This window comes from Trachinotus anak, unplaced genomic scaffold (assembly GCF_046630095.1).
Source record: "Trachinotus anak isolate AG129_WGS33_773 ecotype Australia unplaced genomic scaffold, CSIRO_AGI_Tana_v1 ptg000007l, whole genome shotgun sequence".
NCBI classification, from domain to species: Eukaryota; Metazoa; Chordata; class Actinopteri; order Carangiformes; family Carangidae; genus Trachinotus; species Trachinotus anak.
In genome coordinates this window covers 16,751,960-16,776,105 of record NW_027273858.1, presented here as the reverse complement: position 1 = coordinate 16,776,105, position 24,146 = coordinate 16,751,960, and the positions used below count along the sequence as shown (strand labels likewise).

The 24,146-nt window shown below is 43.0% G+C and overlaps 1 protein-coding gene across 5 annotated transcripts in view; it reads left to right on the top strand.

Annotated features, from left to right (window-relative positions):
* Positions 1 to 10,373, top strand: part of LOC139623119 (arginyl-tRNA--protein transferase 1) — a 51,394-nt gene extending 41,021 nt beyond the window's left edge. For all 5 annotated transcript variants that reach the window (XM_071481060.1, XM_071481061.1, XM_071481063.1 and 2 more), the window contains 2 exons: positions 2,708 to 2,828; positions 9,517 to 10,373. In XM_071481060.1, the coding sequence (XP_071337161.1) occupies positions 2,708 to 2,828; positions 9,517 to 9,695 (300 nt within the window). In that variant the 3' untranslated portion in view covers positions 9,696 to 10,373. The remainder of the gene's footprint in view (positions 1 to 2,707; positions 2,829 to 9,516) is intronic.
* The last annotated feature ends 13,773 nt before the right edge of the window (positions 10,374 to 24,146 follow it).

The window sequence follows — 24,146 nt, the reverse complement described above, 5'->3', positions numbered from 1 at the left end:
ACCTGCGAGCAAGGAAAGGAGGGAAGGATGGTGACGGATTGGTTAGTGTGGGAGGCTTTGAGCATTTAGAAAGGGAGGAATGGAGCCACTGAAGAGAGGAGGACCAAACCTTCATCTGGAAAGCCTCATCAGCCCTCAATGGAATTGAGTGGACACATAAAAAAACATATACACTCACATAAAACCTTATCACATGGCTTTGTGGCCATTTACATGTTGTCATTACCACTTCCTGTGACCTCATCATGCCACTGGCCACTCAGCTACACGCTGTAGATTTGCAGAAAAAGCATTATCACCTACAGCTATTAGATTGGTTGCTCATCAATCTTTACCATTGAACCATGACTGCATTCTCTGTTGGTATTATTAACTGTTAGATAAAGAGACGGATGTCATGAGCAAACTGAGGCAAAAGCAGAAAACACAGGGCTGAAGACGAGCCAAGGAAGCTGGAGGGGCAGCTGTGAATTACAGGGCCTGCAAGCCAACTGGGGGAAGTTAAAAAAAAAAATAAGTGGGAAGATAAAGAAAGTCAGTGGTGAACTCAGTCTTTACTTTCAGTCCAATAAAAAAAAAAGAAGCTGACAGATAGGTAGTGGCAAGTCAAGCTTTTCTTTTCTCCCTCCTGTCTTCGTCTCTCTCTCTCTTCTGTCCAGACCACTAATAGCTGTGTCCTTTCATACTTCTCATCCCACTCTGTGTCCTTTTTTCTTGTCAGTGGAGAATTGAGGAATTGTGTGTGTGCCATAAGCTGACTCTGTGTCTCATTTTGGTTAGATAGCCCTCTCTTTCTGCTGGAACCTTACAGCAAAGGACTGGATATGTCATTGTGGACTGTGGACCGACAAAACATAGGGCTAAAGAAATCAGGAATCCTCTTTATTTCTTATTACAAATACACCATCTTTTCTTCATGGAATAATATCTAAAGATCTATCCTTACATGTTTTCATTCTTCTTCTATCTTTCTCTTTAGGTGCTAGCGCCTCCATTCACACCTCTGTTTCTGCTCAGTTTCTCCCTTCCACACTTCCTCTGCACATTCAGGTTGAGTTGATGTATAATGTCAGGGAGCAGGGGCCTATAGCAGGAAGTATTTGTCTCTCACTGCGTTTCTACTGCTGAACAGGTGTGTGTGTGTATGTGTGTGTGTGTGTGTGTGTGTGTGTGTGTGTGTGTGTTCTGCATATAGAGGTGTGTCCCGCTGCAGTGTTGAAGGAGTGTATAGAGGTGAGTTAGAGTGTGAGAGTGTCAAGCTGACTGCGCTGACAGTTGTAGAAGGCTGTAGGTTGTTGGGACACGGAGAGCATCCGATCAATGTGTGTGTCCGTCCCAGCTACGGATTCGTAGCATTCCACCACCAGCCATCTGTTAGCAGAAGCACTTAAAGCATGTTTGTGTCTTTTGCTTCACTCTGAATTGCTTTTTTCTCTTTACAGCCTTCTCTTTGCATTGGTATGGGCTCGTACACTTTTTGCATGTCCATATGAATACATGCCTTTTACCTTTCCCCCCTTGACTTGATTATGGGGGAGAGAAAAAGGATGGCTCCAGGTGAGGACATCAACATGAGAGGAAATCCCTGCAGATCAGCGTATCCTTCACATTCTTATGTTTTTCATTTTTCATGGCGTCCCATCCTGCATGTAAAAGCAGGCTGCATATTTTCCATATAGGCCCACTGATAGATGGATCGTGGTCAGAGTGCCTGTCGACCAACAGTGCTTTAAAGGGATGGTATTTCCTTAGTCTTGCTTACTTTGAGTTCCTTATTGTGTTTTTTCGTTTCGTTCCAAGTTTTATCTCCCAGCACCTTTTGACCTCAGTTGTGTATAAAAAGTGTGCTCATGAAATGCTGGAGTCGGTGTCCTACAGTTTAGTGTCTCATAAACCATAAATATTATTGTGTATGTTGAGACAGTGCAGCGGGCCTGTTGCAGGCGCCTGCTTGTTTACAGAGCGATTTCAGCAGTTTGTATTTGTTTGGAGTCATGTGATTGAACGCAGGTCCCTGATAATGGAGTCTCTTCCTCCTCCTCCTCCTTTCTGTTCATTCAACCCCTGTCTCATTTTTTTTTCTTTTTTTGCCCTGCAGCTGTTTTCGTTCAGCGTGGTTTATTTTCTATCCAAAATGTTAGGTCAAATACAGACTTGTACCTATTTCACAAGCACACATTACAATACGTCAGTGTGTTTACATTTCCTGCTCAACACTGCAGACGACATAACACTCCTGCCACAGAGAAGCATAGCGCCCAAGCATAGAACTTACACAGAGCAAAGATTGATCCAGGTCTCAACCCTCTTCCTGACCCTGAGGTCAGTTTACAACTTGTCAAACCTTTGACCCTAAAGCATTGCTAGCGTAGAGTGAAAATGGTGCTACTGAGGCTGTGACACACAATTATTTATCATTAGTGAATTATTTGTCCGCATTGCTTTGAATGAATGAATTAATCTATAAAATGTCAGAAAACATTAATAAAGCCCAAAAACCAAGATGATGTCTTCAAGTTGCTTGTTATGTCCAACAAACAGTAAGAAGGCAGGAAGTCCTTGCCTTTAGGAAGTTGTGATAAACAAATGTTTGGCATTTTTGCTTTGATAAAACACTTAGCTTTATCTTGATTTATCTGTAATAAATAGTAAATCGTTTTAGTGGGAGGTTGTAACCCCTTCTCTCTGTCGCTTATTTATTCTCCAGGGGCAGTACCGGCCTTCAGACCTCCTGTGCCCGGAGACCTATGTCTGGATACCAATAGAGCGATGTCTACCACAGCTGGAGAACTCCCGCTATGCTCGTTTCAACCAGGATCCTGATGCAGGTACATCTTTGCTATTCTCCACTCTGTTGTTACTGTTAGTCACTTAAGAAACTACAAGAAACAGTATCTTCTCACATTCATCCTATGCAGTTACATACATTTATTACATTATGAACACACTATCCTGCTGCTGGGAGCTTGGCCTTGGATCCTCCGGTTCTTCGTACATGCTGTTCTGGATGAACCCATGAACCTTGTGTTAACATCTGATCTGGTTTCACTGTGATGGGCTATTGACAACTGTGGGCTTGCTCCAAGGCAGCGCGCAGTCATTGAACAGGGGTAAACAGAGGGCCAGCAGCTCTGATCACACAGTCTTGTCTCTCCATGATCCTTCAGTGTGGTCAGAGCAGGGCCAGTGCTGTCATTTTGGAAGGTCCATGTTGTCATTAGATGAATAGTGATATCAGTGGTAATAAACCGCATGCAGAAGGTAGACTGGCAGACGCCCATTGCCTGGACTGTCAGGGTTGGAGACCGGGGCCAGTGAGAGTTGAAGTGAGTTTGAAAGTTTTGACAGGAGAGTTTTGAATGATTTTCTGCAGAGGTGCAGAGAGTGGCCAGAGAGACTGATAGATTTTCTGTCTCTGTATTCCTCAAATCTCTTAGTGCTCACCGTCCTGAGTCAGTTCTGCATTTTTGTGCCTTAGGTAGTTGTAGGTGAACATTCACACACATGCTGTGGATATTGTAAGTGCTTGTAACCTGAATGAATGAGTTTACAGGCCATCTCCTGTTTACTCTTCCCCATTAAACTGCATCACCAAACAGGAAAGCGCCACTGATGGACAGTAATAGGAGATGTGAGAGGACAAGAATTTGATTGTCAAGCGGACAGGGACCCTTAGATGGAGGGTAAGAGAGGGAGTAATAGAAGAGACGATGGAGGGGGGAGAGGGGGTGGATGTGGTAAAAATGATTTTATAGAAATGGGAAGTGAAAGGGAAGGAGGCTGGTGGTTGTATCCTGGCACTGGAAGGGAGAGAAGTACAGTAAAATGAGAGATTGACAGAGAGTTGCAGGACAAAGGAGGAATATATGAAATGTAGTGAGGTCATACTTCTGCTTTGTGCCATGCAGAGAGGTAAAAACCAGCGTACACAAGGTACTAAACCCACATGCCCCTTTCATCTGTCCCCTATTGTAGGCATCAGATTGTGTCATCAGCTAAGGACTGTGAGAATTAAATTGACCATTTATGAAGAATCTAAATCTTAACACATCTTAAGGAAATAAGGATTCTGCATCTTTTTGGATTTCCTGGCTAGCCTTTGTTGTTGACTCACATGGTGGTGAAAGCACCACACCCAGGAGAGAATCAAGGGCATTTAAAAGACCATTAGTTGGCTGGTCATTTACAACATTGCCATTAACAGCTTAGCCAGTGGTAGGTCTGACCTTTTCCTGTCAATCATACCCTTAATCCCTGAGTAGGCACAAATTACTGAGGACAAAGTGGCGGTCTCAGACTGTGCCATTTTCACTGTGGCCAGTGTATGTTTGTGTGTCTGTGGCTCTTGTGGTGCCTCCATTCCAGTGTGGACTGTTGATCTTGGACGGAGTCGGACATTATTTCAGGCCAAGCTGTCCAAAAGCAGTGTCATTATATTTCGGTGCTAGCTGTTTCGATGGTTGGCTCTAAGGTCTGTTCCCAAGCTTGTGGGGTTGAACTGCAGCTAAAGATGGTCTCTGCCAGACTAGCGGTGGTGTGGAGGTTTCTGTCTTGTCCAGAAATATGCCCAGTGGTCAGTCAGTCATCAGGTCAGCCTGCCCTGTGTCATCATCGGGTTAGCAGCATGGCACGCTGCTGAGGCTTGTGGCCCAGTCCTTATTGGCAATGTGTGGCTTGTTTTTGGTCTAAATAAAGACATATTGCAATCTGTTTTTAAGCCCTGGGGAAGTCCTGACTGCATGTAAGGGTGTTTGAATCTCTTGTGTATCTTTTAGGAACTAACTACCACAAAATGAAAAAGTAAAATGTATGATATTTTATCAACAAATATTCAGCATGATATATTAACATTTATGTTTAGGGTGGTTGTCAAGTGTAACTCCTGAAAGTTTTATTAATAACCCTGTTAGCAGGGTTCGATTTGGTGCAAATGATAGATGGGTTAGAGTGAGATATACGTTGAAAAGCTTGGTAGAGATTAGCGCTAGCTTTAAATTTAGCCATATAAATAACAATGGCAACAAAGGGTCTTGATCTAAAAACAAAAAATAAATAAAAGCAACTTTTCAGAAAAGGATGTTTAAGCATTTTCTGTTTTCACCAAAACTGCCCTCAAAGTCCACATTAATTCCAACTGTTGTCAACTCAGAGTTTCACCCAGGGGTGCTGGGTTTGCTACAGACTGTCAGGGTGACTGGGTTAGAGAGCTGTCCTAATGAGGTGTGTAAAGACAGATAATCTAAAGTTTACACAACTCTGTCCAAAGCAGGCTCACATTGATTACATGCCTGTTGCTGACACATTGAGGGCCGGAGGGCCTTGTTGTGGCTTCTCACAAATGTATATACAGTATCTACACACATGCACACACACATACACACATAAGCACACGCTACACAACACATATGTAACTTGTCTCATACACAGTCATAATCAGTGTGTGCATAAACAGAGGAAGGGGCATTGCCCGCTCAGTAGGATAAACACTTGCAACAATGAGTGACACAAATGGTTACCCCCCAACTTTAAGTGCGTCCAGAAGGCGCCAAGTAAGATGCACAAAACTACATATTGTAAACACACACTACACTAAGTTGCATTAACTAAAATATTGAAAATGTTTAAATAAAATGATCCCACACTGTTAATCTCTCTTTCATGTCTCATTCAGGTAGATATATTCACTTCTCATCAAGCTGACTGACTTTGAGATCCTCAGTGTCTGTGCTTTCAACCACATTAACATAAACATTATATGGAGGGAGACGGTGCTAGCCTGATAGCATCAACCCATTACCCCCCAGCCACTTGCTTTCCCCACTATATTTTTATCTTTTACAGTATACACTTTCATATCTTGTCTGACTGTCAGAGCCACTTTGCTCCGCTCTTCACTGGGCTTTCTGCTCCTTAGCCTGACATGCACTAATGTTCCCATTCAGAGTGGAGGGGAGACAGATATGAGTCCTCTCTGTCTCTTATGTTATTTTGCAGGAGGCAGGTCTTTTTTTCGGATCTGCTGCACTTTTACTGCTGTGGAAGAACCATTCCCTCATTGTAATAACAATAATTATGATAATATCCTTCATAATTCAGAACAATTCTCTTGTTGCTTTCTTTACTATGTGGGTCAAAATTCACGGTCAGCTTCAGGGATTCAGGGTCAGCTGGACGGATGTGTGCTAACACAGGGGCTTGAACTCAGGTCTTCCAGTCAAAGAGCAGTCTTTTTGCACTTTACACCATCACTTTGGCCTTTTTCTTTTCAAATAAGCCCTATTTTGGATTTGCAACACTAGGTCATAGTACGTGGTCATAACCTGATGGCCTGCCTTTGACCAGCATCCGGTGTTAAGCAAGTGTTTTGAAAGTTTGAGATGGATGGGAAGAGAGAGAGGAGCGTGGCGAGGTGTCAAGGCCCCTAGCCTCGGCCCTGACCCTCTCACTCCCTGACCGACCCTCACCACTCCTCTTCCCCCGACCCTTGAACCCCGATCCCAAGAAGCTGTGACCTCAGAGCGGCATGTCACTGAACGTCCGGTGGGCCTGACGGAAACAGGGTCTGTAGCTACTCAAAATGAGGAGGGGGCATGGATGGAGGGCAGAATGAGTGAAGAAGAAAAGGAAAGTTGTTTATGTGAGGAGCGGATGTTTGGATTGCCTTGAGTAAGAGAGAAAGACAGAGAGAGAGAGAGATGGGGCCTCTGCACAGTTTTGCTGTTAAGATTAATAGACTGTCTCAAAGCTACATGCTGCTATCCATTTTGGTCTGTAAAATGTTCACTACTTAATATCTTCACAAGGGGACAATGGAAATTTAGAGCAGTGTCACGCATTGGAGTGGGCAAGTTTAACTTTGCGTAATTGTTGTTTAAGTGGGCTGTCACACTCATAAACAAGAATGAAACCCAGAGAATGGCTGGGCCACGTCATAGGCCTTTTTCATTCTGCCTAGTTTCAGCCAGTTTCAGGCCTTCATCTGTTTGATTCTCTCCTCTTCTCTGTGCTCACATATACAGTAACAGTTTGGAGACACTTTGCCATTCAAGTGATCTGAATGTTCTTACCGCATCGTCTGACGAAATCACCATACACAGAAACTAAAGACAGACTGTGATTTTGGCCATATTTAATTGAATTTAACGATGACTCGGAGAGAAAGTTAGAAGCCACAGAATATTAGTGTTTTCACATGTTGTACTTTTTAAACAACTCAGACTCAGTTCTCTTAAAGTAAAACAACTTAGTTGTTTTTGCATCGTAAGTTAATTTGAAAGAAGACTCAGTTCTCTTTATGTTCCACTTCAGCTCTGATGGGGCCTCAGTCCTCTTTCTGTTCACACTAGTTCCACTGTAGCTGTTAGACCTTTACTGCTTTGGATTATGGGTAGCTTTTACTTGGAAAAGGATGGCTGCTGCTATACTTACCCACATTTCTTTGGTATATGTTTTAATTAGTAATATTATATTGAATTGCTTCAAATGTGCTATGACCACCTCTTGGGTCATAGCACATTTGAAGCAAATGTTCTTAGTTCAGTTTGCTTCAAATGTTCTATATTGGCGACATTGCTGGCTGTAAACGCCCCCCTAATAGAAACAGTTTTTTCCAATTCATTTTAAAAGAGCAACGGCCAGTAGGGAAACTCCATCTCAGTTATGTGCCATTCGGCTGACCAGTGGTGGAATTATGACCACTCAGTCAGTCACAGACACAGTTATAGGGCTGTCCCCACAGTTGCAGTCCAGCCAAAAACATGAGTAGGCAAATGGTGTTTGGAGAGACAATACTAAAGGCTGCTTAAGTGATTAAGGAAGCATCCATCCAATGTTTAAATATTTTCACTTTTTTCCCATCAGGATACATTAATTCTTCATGGACCAAAATTATGGTCATGTGCAAGTTACATAACATGTTTGCATCTTTTAAATTCCATTTCCCCACATGCTGAGACCTAACATACTGCTGATTTTCCTCATTTAAAAGTTTTTATCAAGAATACTTCAGTTACATGACTCAGCAGTTTTTAAAAACAGGGGGAAACACAGTGGTTAGGGCATTACTGAGCAGGGAAATGAGCCTAATAAATAAAACATGAATCCACAGTCTAGCTTGAAAATCTTGGTTGAAATATCAAAATATGTTGATGGAGGTGGGGGTGTGAGCGCTAAAGAGCCTCAAGGCTTTATGTTTATACCCAGCTCTCTTCTTTCCTCTGTCTTGCTTTTCAGTTCGCGGTGCAGGAATTGTTGGGCAATAACGTCTGTCACAAGAGACAAGACCTTTTTGGGCAGCTTTTCTCTCTCTTATCTTGTCTTCCCAATGGATTGGGTAATCAGGTTGGGATTTGGCGGCACTTGGCAGCATGCTGAATATTTTGGGAAATAGGCAGAAAAACATGCTCTTACATCATTCGCACCACCTGGGTGCTCAGCTGCGAGCCACATGGGTTGTTGTCACGGGGAACGGTAGTGGTGAGTAGCAGGCCCTGTGCTCTATTAATACCAAATCTAACTCCTGTTTGACTGATGTGTCGCCATGGGCCTGGCAAGCTCGTCCACTCCACTCCACTCCACAGCATGGCCTGAGGTTTATTTTCATCTGCTTCCTCTCAGCTAGGCCAGACCAAGATTGCTCCAGACGGGACAGGCTGAATGGATGAAATATTATGTGAAGAGTATGTAGAGGGTGTGCAGTTTAGACGACACAATATAAATTTGACATTTTAGGCATTTTGCAAAGGTTGAAAAAGCCAAATGCTTGGAAAAGATGTGGAATAAGAGCTAAGGAGAGAGATGAAAACATTTTAAGAGGGCAATCAGAGTGAGTAGAGCTGGGATGTTATTCACTAGAGAGACATGAGATACCTACTGAAGATCCAGTGAATGACAGCAAATGAAGGACTGACTGGACTGGGAAGAAGATTAGTGCCACCTATGGATTGTGAGACCCACTTAAGTGTATTTGGGTTAGGTTGGCGCAGTTGGTACTCCCTGCTGTGCTACCCCTTGCTTATCCTCTTGGCGCCAGCTGTGGGCAGCTTGACTTTGCCTCTCACCCCTGGAGGCAGCAGTTTTAGTGTCAGAGCAAAGATCATCGTTATTTTTATTTTTTTTCCATCCGACTCTCCGACCATTCTTAGCTCCTAAACATGCACACTTGCGATTAGCAGACTTTTCACTGGTCTGATGGGAGCTGGCAGTGCATGACACAAGACCTAATGAGATGCTGAGTTTGGCAACCCAGTAGCAAGCAAGGCCCCATAAACAAGGCCAACGAACTAGCCTGCTCATGTACCTCTGTGACTCCAGGTTTAGGGCATATTAGCATTAGTACTGTGGGGGGAAAAATGCTTTCTGCTCCTCCAACAGCTTCTCGGAATAATGGCGTATCCCTGCCAAGTCACTCAGAGGTTAACTCAAATGAGCGTGGGGAAAATAAGGACAATGTTTATTGTGCGTGATGTGTCTACGCTGGTCCTTATTATGTTCTCATGTGTGCCTGTTTGTGTCCAGGAGATGCTCGAGTGCTAAAGGATGTAGGCAGAGCGCTGGTGCTATACAGACGGGCCGTCATGCCCTATGCTGCCTACTCCCGCAAACGCAAGGGCTCCAGCGACGAGACGGAGGTGCAGCAGTACGCCGGCCTGGTCGGCCAAGACTGTGCTGAAAGGATCTTGCTATACCGCTCCTAAACATACAGCATCACACCACTGCACCTTTTTAATACACGTGAATACACACCTCCCAGGAATGTCTGTCTGTTTCTGTATTTGTATTTGTGTGTCTCCTCACCGTCTGTGAAAGTGCTTTCTGTTGCTTTTGTAGTCTCACCATGCTTCACTCATGCTTACACAGGTTGGAACAATGCAGTAGCCATCTACTGTATGTATATATCCATTCACCCACTGCCCTCATACATCACATCTTTTATTTACATTTATTTTGTTTTTTAACTCTGCAGGATCCATTCTCAGTTTAGCTCTCGTGCATCCTTTTGCTTGATTTGACTCCATACAGGGGACAGAACCCTTGTGTGTTATTTTAATATCACATGTTCATCACTTTACACTTAACTATTGTGTAAAGGAGCAGGTGACAGCTCTCGTCTGAACAGACGCAGGTTTGGATTCATGTCAGCATTGCCACATGAAGAGCATGTTCTCCTTTGAATGTCCAGTGATTTTCAGTTGCCTACATCGCATCCCAGAACTTCAAACTGACTACTGCAGCACGACTTTGTAAAGATTTTTATGTAAAGCAAAGAAGTAATTGTTTTCAATGTTTTTGTCTGTATTTATAGCTTTATTTGTTTTTCTTTTAATTTTGACACTGTTGTTTTTGGTTAAACCAAATAAAGAGGTTGTATATTCCCTGCTTGGACTTGTGACTTTACTTTGCATGAGAATTATGCAACACTAACCCTGAATCCACAGGCAGCAGGATTCTGGGAATAGGGCAATAATCATCAGGAGTCCTTTCTCTAACTGCGTACATTTTTACACATACAGTAGTAAGCTCCCAAAGCACACCCAGAGATAAGTGCTTGAGTTGCACTTGTTGAATTGGGCAACAGGCAACAGGTGTTAGATATATGAGCTGGCAGAACACAAATGTGAATGGCCTCTGGCCCCCCAAACAGAGTGTCAACAGCAGCGCAGCTCTCAGCCAGGGAATGGCTCAGCTGAGCCAAGAGAGTCTTGGTGTCAGCAGGCAGGCCTCAGGTCCTAAAGCACAGACATGCATGCTTTTAACTACACATTTTATCTAACCAAGCTTAAGTGATCATGGCAGCAGCTCAGGATCTTAGTGCTACTTCTCCGCTAAGTAGTTACGGTTGATTTTGGTGCTTTTAAACATGCTGTAGATGATTTCTGCAAATTTTAATTGCAAAAGTACCAGGCAGCGGAGGTCTCAGTGCCATCAGAGAAATACCCATCTTTGCTCCCCCATGTATCTAGCTTAGTTAACCTAGCTATAATATAGCAGACATCATATACACATTAAGGGTGACTCGCTACCTCCAGGTTTTCTCAAACAGAAATGATATGAAAAATAGTCCTTATAAGCTAAAATCTCACTGTGACAATGATCAAATTAAAGGTTCCATGTGGATTTTTGCTATGAAAATGTGTTAAGTGTGGTTGGACCCTGCTCTCATGCACGTGTGGGTGGCCAGCTGATGATTTCACATTCATATTCCACTGATGTACATGTGGCGGTGAGGAGAAAGAAATGACAAGCTAGTAAACATAGATATAAAAATGCGGGTTTCAAACCTGTGAGAACAGTTGGCTTTGCAAACAATTTATGAGAAAGGAAACGAATTTAACACATTTGTTAGACCTTAAGGATACACACAGTGCATCTGGGTGAGTAACACTGAATGTCAACAGAAAGTTTGTTTACAAGAAAACACCACAGGGCACCCTTAAGATATTTTCTGAAGCATCAAAATTAATTGCGATGACTGTTTTTATAACATCCATGGCTGCGACCCAAATAGGAACTGCTAGGAATGGGTGACACATATATTCTGTCACAGTATGTGTGTTTGATAATAGCACGTGCTCAACATTAAGAATCTAAAATGATCCTATATTCATCAGTGTTGGGTGTTTTCCTTCTCAGGAATTCATGCTAGGTGCTCACAGTGCAACTGAGCTTGAGGGATTGTGGCAGTATATCAGGATGAGGCACAACATCAGCCGCAGACTCAACAAACGACAACAATCGTGCGAAATTTGGAGGAGAAATCCTCCAGGTACACAAACACCCAAGACTCCTCAGCTGGATAAACATCCTTCTACCCAAGATGCTTTTTCCTCTTGGTTGGACAAATGCAGTTGATGAATAGAGCTACAGACTAACTGCAGAGCGGTTGGTGTGAGCTTGACCCTGGACTAGACTTGTACTTGTGTAGCAGCTCTGCTCTCCAGTGCGGCCTGACCTGCTACACATTCAGCCAGCCTGCTTGTCTGCACCTAATCCTGAGAAAACAGTTGAGAGAGTCAGTCTGTCCAGTTTAAACTCAGCCTTGGTTTAAGAGCAGCCTGTGTCCTCGGAAATTAGACTGGATTGACAGGCTAATTCTCCAAGAAGGGAACACTGATGCTGGCTAGTGGCCATGTTGGATTCACTGTTTCTCTCCCACATTAGGCATGCTTCCCCTCGGACTTAATGTCCACACACACACACACACACACCTGGCACTGTCATGAGTAGTTAGTCTTGGTGGACACCATGCATAAGGACATGTGCCAGTGCTGTGGTGGACCTCTTTCTGTCAAAACAGAAAGTGGCCTGGACCGGCTGGCTATTTCATAATGAGTCCATAATGTTGCAAGACACAGCATGGGAGGGTTTGGGCATTACTCTGATATACGACTGTGTCACTGCTCATAATTCTTATTAAATATGAGGTCTGTACTGACCATGCACTGCTGCTGAAAGACCGTTCAGCCAAAGGTCAGTATTCAGAGAATAAAGGGGCCTGGAGAGAGGGCTTTATTTTCATGTCAGACCTGAGTCACAGAGATGGTTTAAATACTCTCTGAGGTTTATTTTAGACTGTGTTGGTGCCAGATGGGTGGGGTTTGTCACACTGGAAAATAAAGAGACTTCCAAATAGCTGAGAAAGGAGAGTATGACCCTGTAGTAAGCAAAGACAGATTACTGACCGGGCCTACCTGACACAGACCCAAACAGTGGCCTGGACCGGTTCAGTCTGAATGGGGCCCCTGCTCTCTTGGGTCCCTGGGCCAGAGCTTCTGTATGGAGTGACTGTTAATATGTCTTGTTTGAAAGCCATAGAGGTCAGTAGACACAAAACAATACAACTACGAAGAGACAAAAAAATTACCTCAACCACACAAAATGACTACAAGGAAATAAAAAAACTTTATTAAGTGATATTAAAATTACCATAATGACACAAAATGACCATAAAGAGACAAAAAAAAACTGTAAAGAGATGAAAATTGACCATAAAGAGACACAAAACAACCATAAAGAGATGAAAAATGACCATAAAGAGACACAAAACAACCGTAAAGAGATGAAAAATGACCATAAAGAGACACAAAACAACCGTAAAGAGACAAGAAATAACAATATAGAGATTAGATATAGACATAGCTATAGATATAGCTATAGATATAGATATAGACAACATTACCATAAAGAGCCCCAAAATGATGATAAAGAGATGCAAGAGACACACAACGACTGCTAACGATGCAACCATGTTGTTTATTGTCTCTTTCATTCCGAGGGTCCTGTATAGAATTTCAGTTAAAGTCAAAAGCGTCAGTTGTTATGTAAGCAGCTGCTAGTTCATAATTATTCACCAGCAGGTTTTTTTTTTTTAATCTCTCATCTTTTGCCTAATAACTGACTTCTATCTGCTGCAGCTTCTCCGAAGACATATTTGGCCAGATGAAAATGCCAGTGCACCCACAGAGGAAAGAGGACGTGTCAGCGTGAAATACTATGGGAAGGAAAAGCAAGTCTGAAACCAGGAAAAAGAGACACCATGCCCGAAGTTTTCCCTTTTTCCAAACATCTAATCCAAGCGTGTGGAATCATGTCGGAGAAATATGGAATAATATCCCTCAGCTGTTTATGTAAATGTCTCTAAATGTTATATGCCGCCTTAGTGAGTATTATTTGCTTTTGTGGTCAAAATGTGTTTAGGAAAAGAACTGATTTGCAGATTTTATCTTTTTTAAATTTTCCCTCACGGTAGGAACACAAATGCAGCCAGCGGAAAGAGCCGAAGTGTATGCGTCATCCACCAGCATCCCTGATCACATCTACTGTATGTAAGAGTGAAGCGGGAATCCGTGTCGCATGTGAGTGGGCTATTACATGACGGTGACTTCCTGTTTGTAAATATGAAACTATCTGTAGGCAGCAAGCTGTTTGATCTCTCTCTTTTTCTGTCCTTCTCTGAGCTAATCTTTCTGCAGTACACGCAAGCTTTGTTTCATTGTACCCAGGGGCAGAATGTAAACACTGCCCACAGTATGTAGTATATGTGTGTGTGTGTGTCTGCATGTTTACTCTTGCTGGCCCTCGTCTGCGTGGGCTGCTTGTTTGGATTGGCTCCCCATAAGGACAGTGTGAATTTACAAGTTTGTTTTTTTTTTTGAGTCTGCCATACTCACCGCTCTGTCCACCGTGCATGTCTGTGTGTGTCTGTGTGTGTGTGTGTGTGTCTTTATGTCTGCTGTTTGTTCCATTGTAATGTGGATGTGTATTATTGGTGCATGTTTGTACTGGCACCCACGCCAGGCCCCCCCGGACCAGCGGAAGCTCCCAGGCCAGAGGAAGTGCCGGGCTCCTTTGTGAACAAGGTCTCCCCGGATTAAACATATCGCACCCTAAATGCAGGCCCTTTCTCCTGGGGATTATCTAAGGGACAGGGGGGCGCCCACTCCCACTGGGGCCCTGTCACCCAAATTCAACACAGCATCACTAGACCGCTCCCTAGCCCCCTTGCTAGGATACAGCACATGAGGGGAAGCATTGTGCCCCTAGAGACAATGCTAAAGTGATTAGCCTGAGTTATTATGGGACCATAGAAAATGCATTTTGACATGGGGCTTTAAGTTGATCCAACTCACTGTTGGACATGGTGAAAATATTCACAAGCATCAGGTTGTTGTTTAGGCATTCCTAATTGGACTGAAGCAGACCTGATTTATTTGCAAAATAGTTGAAATTCATTGTCTGCGTAATACGACTGTCAAAGTGGTGTTCACAATATAAAGATATACGAGTGACTTTAAAGAGAACAGAAACATAAATGAACTCTTCTTAACAGATGTGATTTATATTGATTGTTGCTTGCTTTGCGACAATCAGTGAGTGAAATTTACACACTTTTTGTATATTACATCTCCACACCAGAGCCTCAAACAGTAAATCACCTGTTTTCTCTGCAATCTTAATGTAATTTGCATATTTTTCCATCGGGAATACCAACTGTACCTTTTACCCGGTTGTGGACTGTAACTAAGTTCAATGACTCCAGTATGTTACATAGGTACAATATTAAGATACTTGTACTGAATATTTTTGTTTTATGCTACTTTATACCGAGGAAAGTATTGTGAGTGTATATTGATTGCCAGTACATTGATTTGACAGACACAATTCTTTTCAGATTAAGATTTTAAAAAAGCAAACAAAAGAAAAACACACATGTGCTTATAAAATACAATGCATTGTTAAAGATTAAACCAGTGGTTCACAACCTTTTTGACTCATGACTCCATTACAAAACAGCAGTGTCAGACTTGGGCCCCTTGTCACATTTCAGATGTCTATGAGTTGTTAGCAGTTCAACCAAAGAGACGTTTCCCCTCTAACCCTCTCAGATGGTTTCATTAGAATAAGTGTTTGAAGAAGAGGAAAAACAAAGAATGCATATCTGCATCACATAACTTAGTTTTTTTCTTGTTTTCAACTACACTGATCATCTTACCAACCTTTAAGTTGGAAACTACTAGACTAAACTAACCAGCTGCAACAGTAAAATGTTCCTTATACACTCATGCATCATTATGAACAGTGTAATAATTAATATATAATAATATATCAGTCACAGAGTATTTTTAATTTAGAACTTTCAGAACTTCTACTAAGGTGAACTTTTTTTTTTTAGAACAAAGGTTTTGTGGTAGTTGATCATTATAAATTCATTGTCTAACTGTAAAGGTGAACCAGGGTGCACCGGCATGAGAAGAGAACCCCTCTGGTCTTAAAGAGTTGCTGTGTTGGCATGGAGACAATGAATGCAAGGAGATAAATGTTGTCATCATATAAAACCCCATTTATGTGTTCATGCTCCTCTCCTCTCTCTCTCCCCCAGCTCTTTACCACATTAATGTCTCTCTTCTGTTTACCCCTCCCTCGTGCTCCCTCATTGTCTTTTCCCCTGCTCCTCTGGCACAGGCCTGTGCATCTCATTCTCTCTGAGGCAGTCATACATATTCCCACTGGCATTAGAATACTAATGTGTCAGTGTGAATGGAGTAAAGCTGTTGGGCGGTGGTGGGAGTCGACCCACCTCAATATGTGCGCTGTCTCTTCAGGGGAGTCTAAATCTTTTTTCGCTCGCTCTCTCCCTTCTGTTCTCTCAGCCTCAGTCTCATTGAACTCCACTACGGAAACTTCCCTCTGCCTGTCGCCTCTCCCCTGTAGTTTCTACTGCATATGGGAAATATATTTTCAGGACCTTTAGAATAGGTAGAGGTAAGAGTCACAACCAACACCAACCCCCTCCTTAAACTTCTGTCCCTCCCACTCCTGGCCCATGAAAGCCAACCCAGCCAATATTTGCAGAGCTCTAAATCTTTGCCTGTTGAATGCTGCTGTTGTTGTGGAGGGGAGTGCTTGGCATTGTCACGGCAACCTGCTGGGTCTGAGGGAGAGCTGGCCCATGGAGGAGAACAGAAAAATGTCTCTATAATTAAGATTATAAAAAAGCTGATATTTACAGCCTATGCAGGCTACAGAACTCCAGAGGGGCGAGCGAACTCGTAGCAGCAAGACTGAATCCTTTTTCTCACTGTGTCGTCAATGGTGTCGCACAAGACTTCAGTACACGGTGCGGTTTTCTCATGCATCTCACACTCACAAGTACTTTCATGCATTTTCTGTGAAGCATGCAAATTTATATGAAATTTGCCTTTACTGTAAAAGCATGCAAGTATTCACGCTTTCCTTTGTCTGCACAAGATGCACCTCATCCCCAGCCTCTCATTTTCCTCTTTCACTCACACCTCTTTTCATGTTCTAAATGCAGTTGGCCCTCAAATATAACCAATAAAGAGTACAATCTTTCCTCCTAATAGCCTATAATATCTTAATAAGCCATTTTTCCCCACTAGTAACAATTCTTTTTATGATTAGGTTAGGAGTAAGTACTCATAATGTAGGCACTTAATTGTCAAAGTGGCTGAAAAGGGTTTTTGTTACACTATATTATGCGCAATAATACACGCAGCATGTTGATATCTGTACTAACGGCATGCGTGGCACACACACTCTAATATTTTCAAATGAACAGGCTACAAACTCATCAAACTAAATCAATCATCAGCAGATCGTTTGCAGGATTGATTGTATGTTCTGTATTACAGCTGTACAGCACCCGCTCCCCCTTTTTCACCCCCATCTCCCCCAGTGAGAGAATCCTCCCCACATGAGCAGCCATTCCTGATTAGCCACACATTTGAGAAATGTCAGAAATGTTTCATGCGCCTTGTCTCAGCCCAACTGGTGCAGTCAGACGTCCGTACAGGACAGATAAAGGCAGAGGGCCGGGGAGCGAAGGGGTTCAGAGGGGAGGCACTGCATGCCATGGGGCCACTGTTTGGTTTGGTGGATGAAACCTCAGCCGGCTTCTGCTGCCCTACAGATGCATGTGTACAGTGTGCAACTGATGTCTTTTTCCGTTCTGTAAGAAATCAGATGGCAGAACAGAAATCAGTCCTTCACTACGCACCAGACCATCTGAACTCCAGTTGCCCGACAGCCCATGGGACCGTTGAGCCATTTGCAGAAACACTTAACCGAACAAATGTTTTTATTTCTGGCAAAAAGTGGGCACAACAGTGGGAGAGGGTGCGGCTGCTGGTGGGGCTGCCAGGTGTAGTGGGAAGAGGAAAGGGGGACAGATGGAGTAGTGGAGCATGATGCATTTCTGAAATGGCGTCTGGAAAAGACTTCAGTTGGGAAAAAAGGTGTAGCAGCATTTTTCATGGACTGCATGTGCAGTTTGATGATCATCTTTACGATGTCATTTAGTGCAAGCAGTGCTACAGTTAGGATGTAAATAAACTGCGAAAAGGAATATAACCCCATTGTGAGTAGATTTTATTATTGTTTCTCCCAAATAAATGCCATAAATAACGCTGTGAATGTATAAGTTTATGCTCAAAAACACGCTTGCAAATGATGTGTGCCTATGCAAAACTATTAAAAATGTCAACCACAGTGAGTTCAGGTAACAGCCAATACGTCAAAATAAACCACAATTGTATGAAATACTTTGGTTAATGTGGTTCGCTTGGATAGGGCACACGGAGAGAGGATCAATGTCTGGGTTTTGACTTTGCGGTAGCTACACGGCGCCCGTAAATCGAACCAAATAAGGACCATGGCCAGAAATCATGTTCACTCCAAAAGCTGGAGCCTCCGAGCCATACGGAGATAGACAGGAGAGATTCACTGATCCCAGAAATCCCCCGTGGCATGCAGCCTGGCCTGCTCTCATCCAGCCACTGTGGCCGCTGGATCTGGGCCCATCAGTGGCTGATCAGTCTCACAGAACACAGACTGTTCCACACTACTGGGGGTGTTGAATGTGCGTGAGTGTACTGGCTTAAAGTGCTTTCTGCAGGTTTATTGCTGACTTTGCTGATGCATGATCAGGGATTCACTGATTATTCCTTCATACCAGCGCTCATCCAAGTCAAAGTACAGCTACATTTAATAGGAAGATTATATCCTTTTCTTTGACATTGTTCTATCAACTTAGGCATTCATATTCAACTCTTGGTCACTGCTAAACAAACACAGCAAGGGCCAAAGTGTCTTGCAACAGTGATTCAACAGACGCTTGATCAGGTCAGCATATGAGGCCGCAGTGAAGAAAGTTGCTGGCAGAGGGGATTTCTTAGAAAATATCCCCTTCGCTGGTTAGCAAGCCACAAATCCCTGCTTTGGCCAAAGGACTTTGCTGAATGTGCAAGAAAAAATAGGGGGTAACAGATGAGAAAAATGGAAGAAAACAGTGAGCTGCCATACAAATTAAATACAGATTGTTAATGTATGATTTTTATGTCACAAACGAAAAAAAAAGGAAAAGATGAAAAATGGAGAGAAATAAACATCATTGGGCTGGCTGGACCTCTTGTTTCATTTGGCGAATTGAGGCTCAGCACCATTACAGTCATTAACCAGGAATTCAGAGTAAGGGAAAAGAAAACCAGGCTTTTCCTTCCTCTTTTTCTTCCTCTTTTCATCTCTTTCACTCAGTTCTTCTCACCTTCTACATCAATTCGTCTCTTTTCTCTTTTTCTATTTCTCATCATCTCCTTTTCTTGTCGTCCTATTCAATTCTCTCTTTGTTCCCTCCATCGTTTACTTTCCTGAGGATATTTCCAAGGCTGCTCTAATTCACTTACAGGCCCTTAAAGGACCCTGACATGCCGCAGAGAGGGTCTATTCCACCCTGTTTTGGGGTTAGAATAGATTGGTATGAGTTTGAGATTTTTAAGTGCGCCGTTTTGAAAAAGCACTTGATAATTTTGGGTTAGTGTTTAGGAGGCACTCTGGCGGCCAGTACTGTAATAAGAAGAATAATATAACAAAAACCTGATCTGCTATGCTGCGGCAAAGGAAGTGTTTTGGGCTCTGGTCACATTATAAGTGTTATTCTTCATGAAAAGCGTTCCTTTCTGGTGGGAATGAGGAACCTCAGAGTGAGCCCACGTCGGTCTGTGGCCTCCAGGTTTTACTGTTCAGTAAACAGAGCAGGGGAGAAGATGGTCTACGCCACACATGTAGAGAAACCAAGAAACTTCAGCACTTGAATTAAAAACGTCTGTTCAGGAAAGATCTCAGAGCCTGGTGCCAGCTTTACCACACAGGATACAGCAGCTAGAAGTTAGGAGGGAGCAGAGGCGCAGCGGGTCGGGTGTATGGGTGGGGTGCAAAGTTGAGAAGTGCTTTAGGCTGGAGAACTGATCTTTTATCCCTCCTGGATTTACACAAACAATAATTTAAAAAAAAACACCAGGAGAATGCAAATTAGAATAAGATCAAAAATAATGATAATAGTAATTGCTGTCACTGGATAGACAGGCATATGGAGTGAGATAGAGTGAGACAAAGACAGAAGGAGACAGGGATAGTCACGCATGACCTGTATTATCCCTGGTCACCACACTGGAACCAGGTTGTTGTTGCTATGGAAATAACCATCACAAACTAGACACTGAAACTCATTCTCATTTGCAAGGAAAGACATATTTATTATCCTTTTAAGATAACACCCCATGTGGCTCTTCCAAAGTACACTTCTTGCTGTGGTTTTTCCACTGCATTAACCTGTGTGTGTGTGTGTGTGTGTGTGTGTGTGTGTGTGTGTGTGTGTGTCTGTGTGTGTGTGTGTGTGTGTCCAATGCTGACCCTTCAGATTATCTCATCTTCTGACAGAAAAGCTCCTCTCTCCCTCCAATAACTTTCCTCTTAATTCATAATTCTTTAAAGCAGCTGGCTTCGGACAGGGTGAGCTGAGTTCCTGGCCTGCTGAAACAACTTTCCATCACACTGATGTGTGTCTGGAGACAGGAGCGGCCTCCTGGCTGGCTGGGGCACCCACACCCAGCCTTCAACTTAGAGGTTTGGTGTGGGCCTGTTGTCGGGTACCTGAATGGTGCAGGGTGCAAACATGGGCAGATGGTGAGATAGAAAAACGTTTATAGAATAACAGCAGTCACACAGTTCTATATAAAACACTGGACACATTGTTTCCTAGAACTGGAAATTATAATGAGTAACCTGACCACAACATAAACAGAAAACAGTTCATTTTCAGAAAATGTTGGCAATGCCCAGTGAAACTATAAATGCATCTTAGAACTGTGAGCTGCAGCTGTCACGAAGTTCTTGTATTTCCTATTACAGGAAATGTTTCCAATTCAATGAAAACTACACACAGCAGTGACAACAACATATTTTATTCTGTGCTAGACAATACTTTAGATTATTTTATGGACTTCATTTCTGTTCATTTGTCGAAAACCAAGGTCTACTCAACTCAACTAAACTTTTATATGAGAATTATTTGAGGCTCCTGCACTATTCCTGGCATTTGTAAAAACATCATCAGTGCATTAATGGTAATTCACAAATCCTGATCCCAAAAAGACAAAGAGATTTATTTTTCTTTGGCCAAGCTACTACCCAGCTAGAAGCCACATGATTGGCTGTTGCATTCACGGAGCTATTTGTAAGTTTTGCTATTGCTACATAGCCAGCATTAGCATTAACAGCAACGTTGTGAGTTCAGCATCAAACTTCACTCCTTTACTCACGAAGAGTTGTCACCAGTAGTGGAAAGCAACATCGATGTTAACTTCTGTTTCTATCAAGTATTTCCTTTTACTGACGTTAGCATGCTAACTAGCTAGCCTCAGTTCATCTTGTCTCTTTCCAATAGCAAATCACTGTAGCCTCTGATCTGCCCTGAAGACGTAGTGCTGCTCAGAGGGTATGTTATAACCTCTAGTCTTGTAAAAGTAACAATGGCAGAACCTCTTGTTAAGCTATAATCATCCCCACCCGCTCCTGGCAAGAAACCACATTCAGTGGCAGAGAAAACTTACAAAGAAGTATTATTGCAAGTATAATAAACTGAGGGATTATCAGGGTCAGATGAAAAACTTTTAATTCCTTGTTTTGGTTATGATCCAAAAACTTCCCATATTCCCAAAAATTTACTAAATCTTGCATAATGGAGCCAGCAGCGATGATTTGTTAGACTCTCCCTGCCTGGTAAATGTTCATGTCTATTAAACTTTGTGCCCTCAGTGAGTTCTGTTGTTATACATTTTACAATTACTTTTACAGGCTGAGCAGAATGCCGCATGCCACAGCTTACCTTTATGTGTTAAATTGGTCCCCTTTAGACTATGGCTGAAGAAAGTTCAGTTAATTTTTTGTGCAACTAAGTTACATGCAAATCTTGTGAGCGTCAGGGTGTCACTGACCGTGCTTTTTTCACATAGCTCCGAGCTGCATGGAAAGTTTTCAGGAACAACACACAGTTCAGCTTTTTCCTTTCTTCCAGTTTGGTGAACTGACTTTGAGGTTTTTGCACTTTGATGCTGTGAAACAACAGATACACATGTGGCAGCATGTAAAATGGATGGGATAAACAGTACGTTAAAGTGGTGTTAAGACAGAGATATCACTGTTCCAAAATCCAGATAGACTTACTTACTTAAGTAAGTAAAATTGCTCATTTACTGAACTAGCCTCTCAGCAAATCACAAAAAAACCCAAACTCTTTCAGAAGACTGTCTGGTGGCAATGAGCAAGTCCTTAGTAAGAGCTTCCAAATCTCCCACGAGCCATTACTGAAAATGAGATCACTTTTTCATCCAACTGAAGTGTTCCTTAATAAGAAGTGAAAAGTTTAAAAACAAATCAGAGCCTGATACTCCAAATTGCTCCCCAATGCCAAATATGCTGTGATGTTGTAGGACACAGGGCTGTTGTCCTATAGGCTCCTGCCAGGAGCATCTGTGTCATTGTGCCAGGGGGAGGGTGGCATCAGTGTCAACCTTTTTACACCGCCCACCATCCCTTGTGGGCAGATTTAGCATGGTGCATTCTTCCTTTTCAAAGAGTCTGGAGAAGACAGAAAGAGACCCTATTCATGACTGGACAAGGTGGAGTCACTGGGCACCGTGCCCACACTCTCTCCTCCCCTCCTCCCCCACTGCTGGACAGTCATATTAATGAGTAGCAGGCCAGACTGAATGATTTTTAATGTGTGTGGGTTTTGGGGGGTGGACGTGGTTGGAGTGGGCGTGAGCATCAGAGTGTGGGGTGACGGGTGTTGTCAGTCAGAGGGGCTGACAGACAGGCGGGCTGTGGGAACGGGTGGCAGAGGCCATACGGGGCCTTCATGGGCTAACATGGGGGCCTTTTATGGGTTTATCAAACTGCTGACCCCCCGTCACCCAGTGCACAGGAAATGCTTTGGCAGATGAATGGAGAGATCATGTCAATGAGGAGGATGTGGCCTGGGACAAGAGGCAGGGTTGGGGTGACTCATGTGGAGAGGGGAAGATGAGCAAGGGGGAATTGTGGCTGAACTTGGTGGGTTGGGATGGAGACTCAGAGATGAGGGTAGTTCAGTTCAGATAGGAAGTTCACTCAGCAAATTAACAGCATAAAGGAATAGTTCAACATATATTCATTTACTTTCTTGCTGAGAGTTAGTTGAGAGCATCAACACCACTCTCATGTTTGATAAATATAAAACTACAGACATTGTGACAGAGCTATTAAATCATCCTTTGATAAGCTTTTAACAAGAAAGTAACATACTATGATGACAATGGCGGTTCAGTCACCAGTGAGAGGAGCTCCACAGCTAAAAGCCACTGGTTTGTTCAGTAACCATAGTGATTCATCATTGTAAGATTCGTGTTAAAAAAAAAAGATTCACATGTGTACTGAACTGGAGAGAGCCAGGCTGGCTACTGTACTACTTTGTGTTTAAATGTTCCTTCGTCTGAGACCGTTAAATCACCTTCATGCTGCAGTCTGAAACAAAGCTTAAGGTTAATTGTGCGAGTCAGTTTTGATCCCCTTAAAACATCCTTGTGTCGTTTCTCTCCCTCTACCCGGCAGCTAAGTACAGTATTGGTAAACAGATCATGTAGCGTTGCAGCAGCCGTCGCAGACAGATCAGCTCGATGATAAGAAGGATTGCAAAAGTTAGCAAGAGGGAGGGGGAGTTTTGTCAAGACAAAGGGAGACAATAAGACAAAAAGTATGTGATGCTACGCTCAATGATTTAAGGGAAACAATGATATTACATGAAATGCAGCGTGCTAAGTGTGGGGCTTGTGCTTGTCAGATTAAAACATCTGGAATATCAGGCAGAGATCTTAATCCACATCTGCTGCTATGGTGCATCCCTCAAAAAATCTATATACTGTAAATCCATTATTTACACAAAACCCTCCTCTTTATTGACCCTTTATGTGGGAGTTATACAAAACATCTCTCACCCTTAGAGAGGTATGTGAGAGAATAACATAAGAAGTCGCTGTGGAGCTGAACAACCACCTCCCTTTCAAAGCGTATGGAGCTGAACACATTTATATGAAGCTGACCTGTGACCTCTATAACTGAGTTTAAGGGCAGTGAAAGTGAGCCGCCCTGGTTCTCTGTCTCTGTATCTACTGTATGTGTGTGTGTGTGTGTCTGGGCCTGGGCTGGTTTAGTCCGAGCTGGGCTGTCTGGATTTAAGGCCAGGGCCCCTGTACTCTGTGTCTGGGTGTCTGGCTTTGGGCGTCCTCCTCTATCCAGACTGGCTTATTTATGACCTG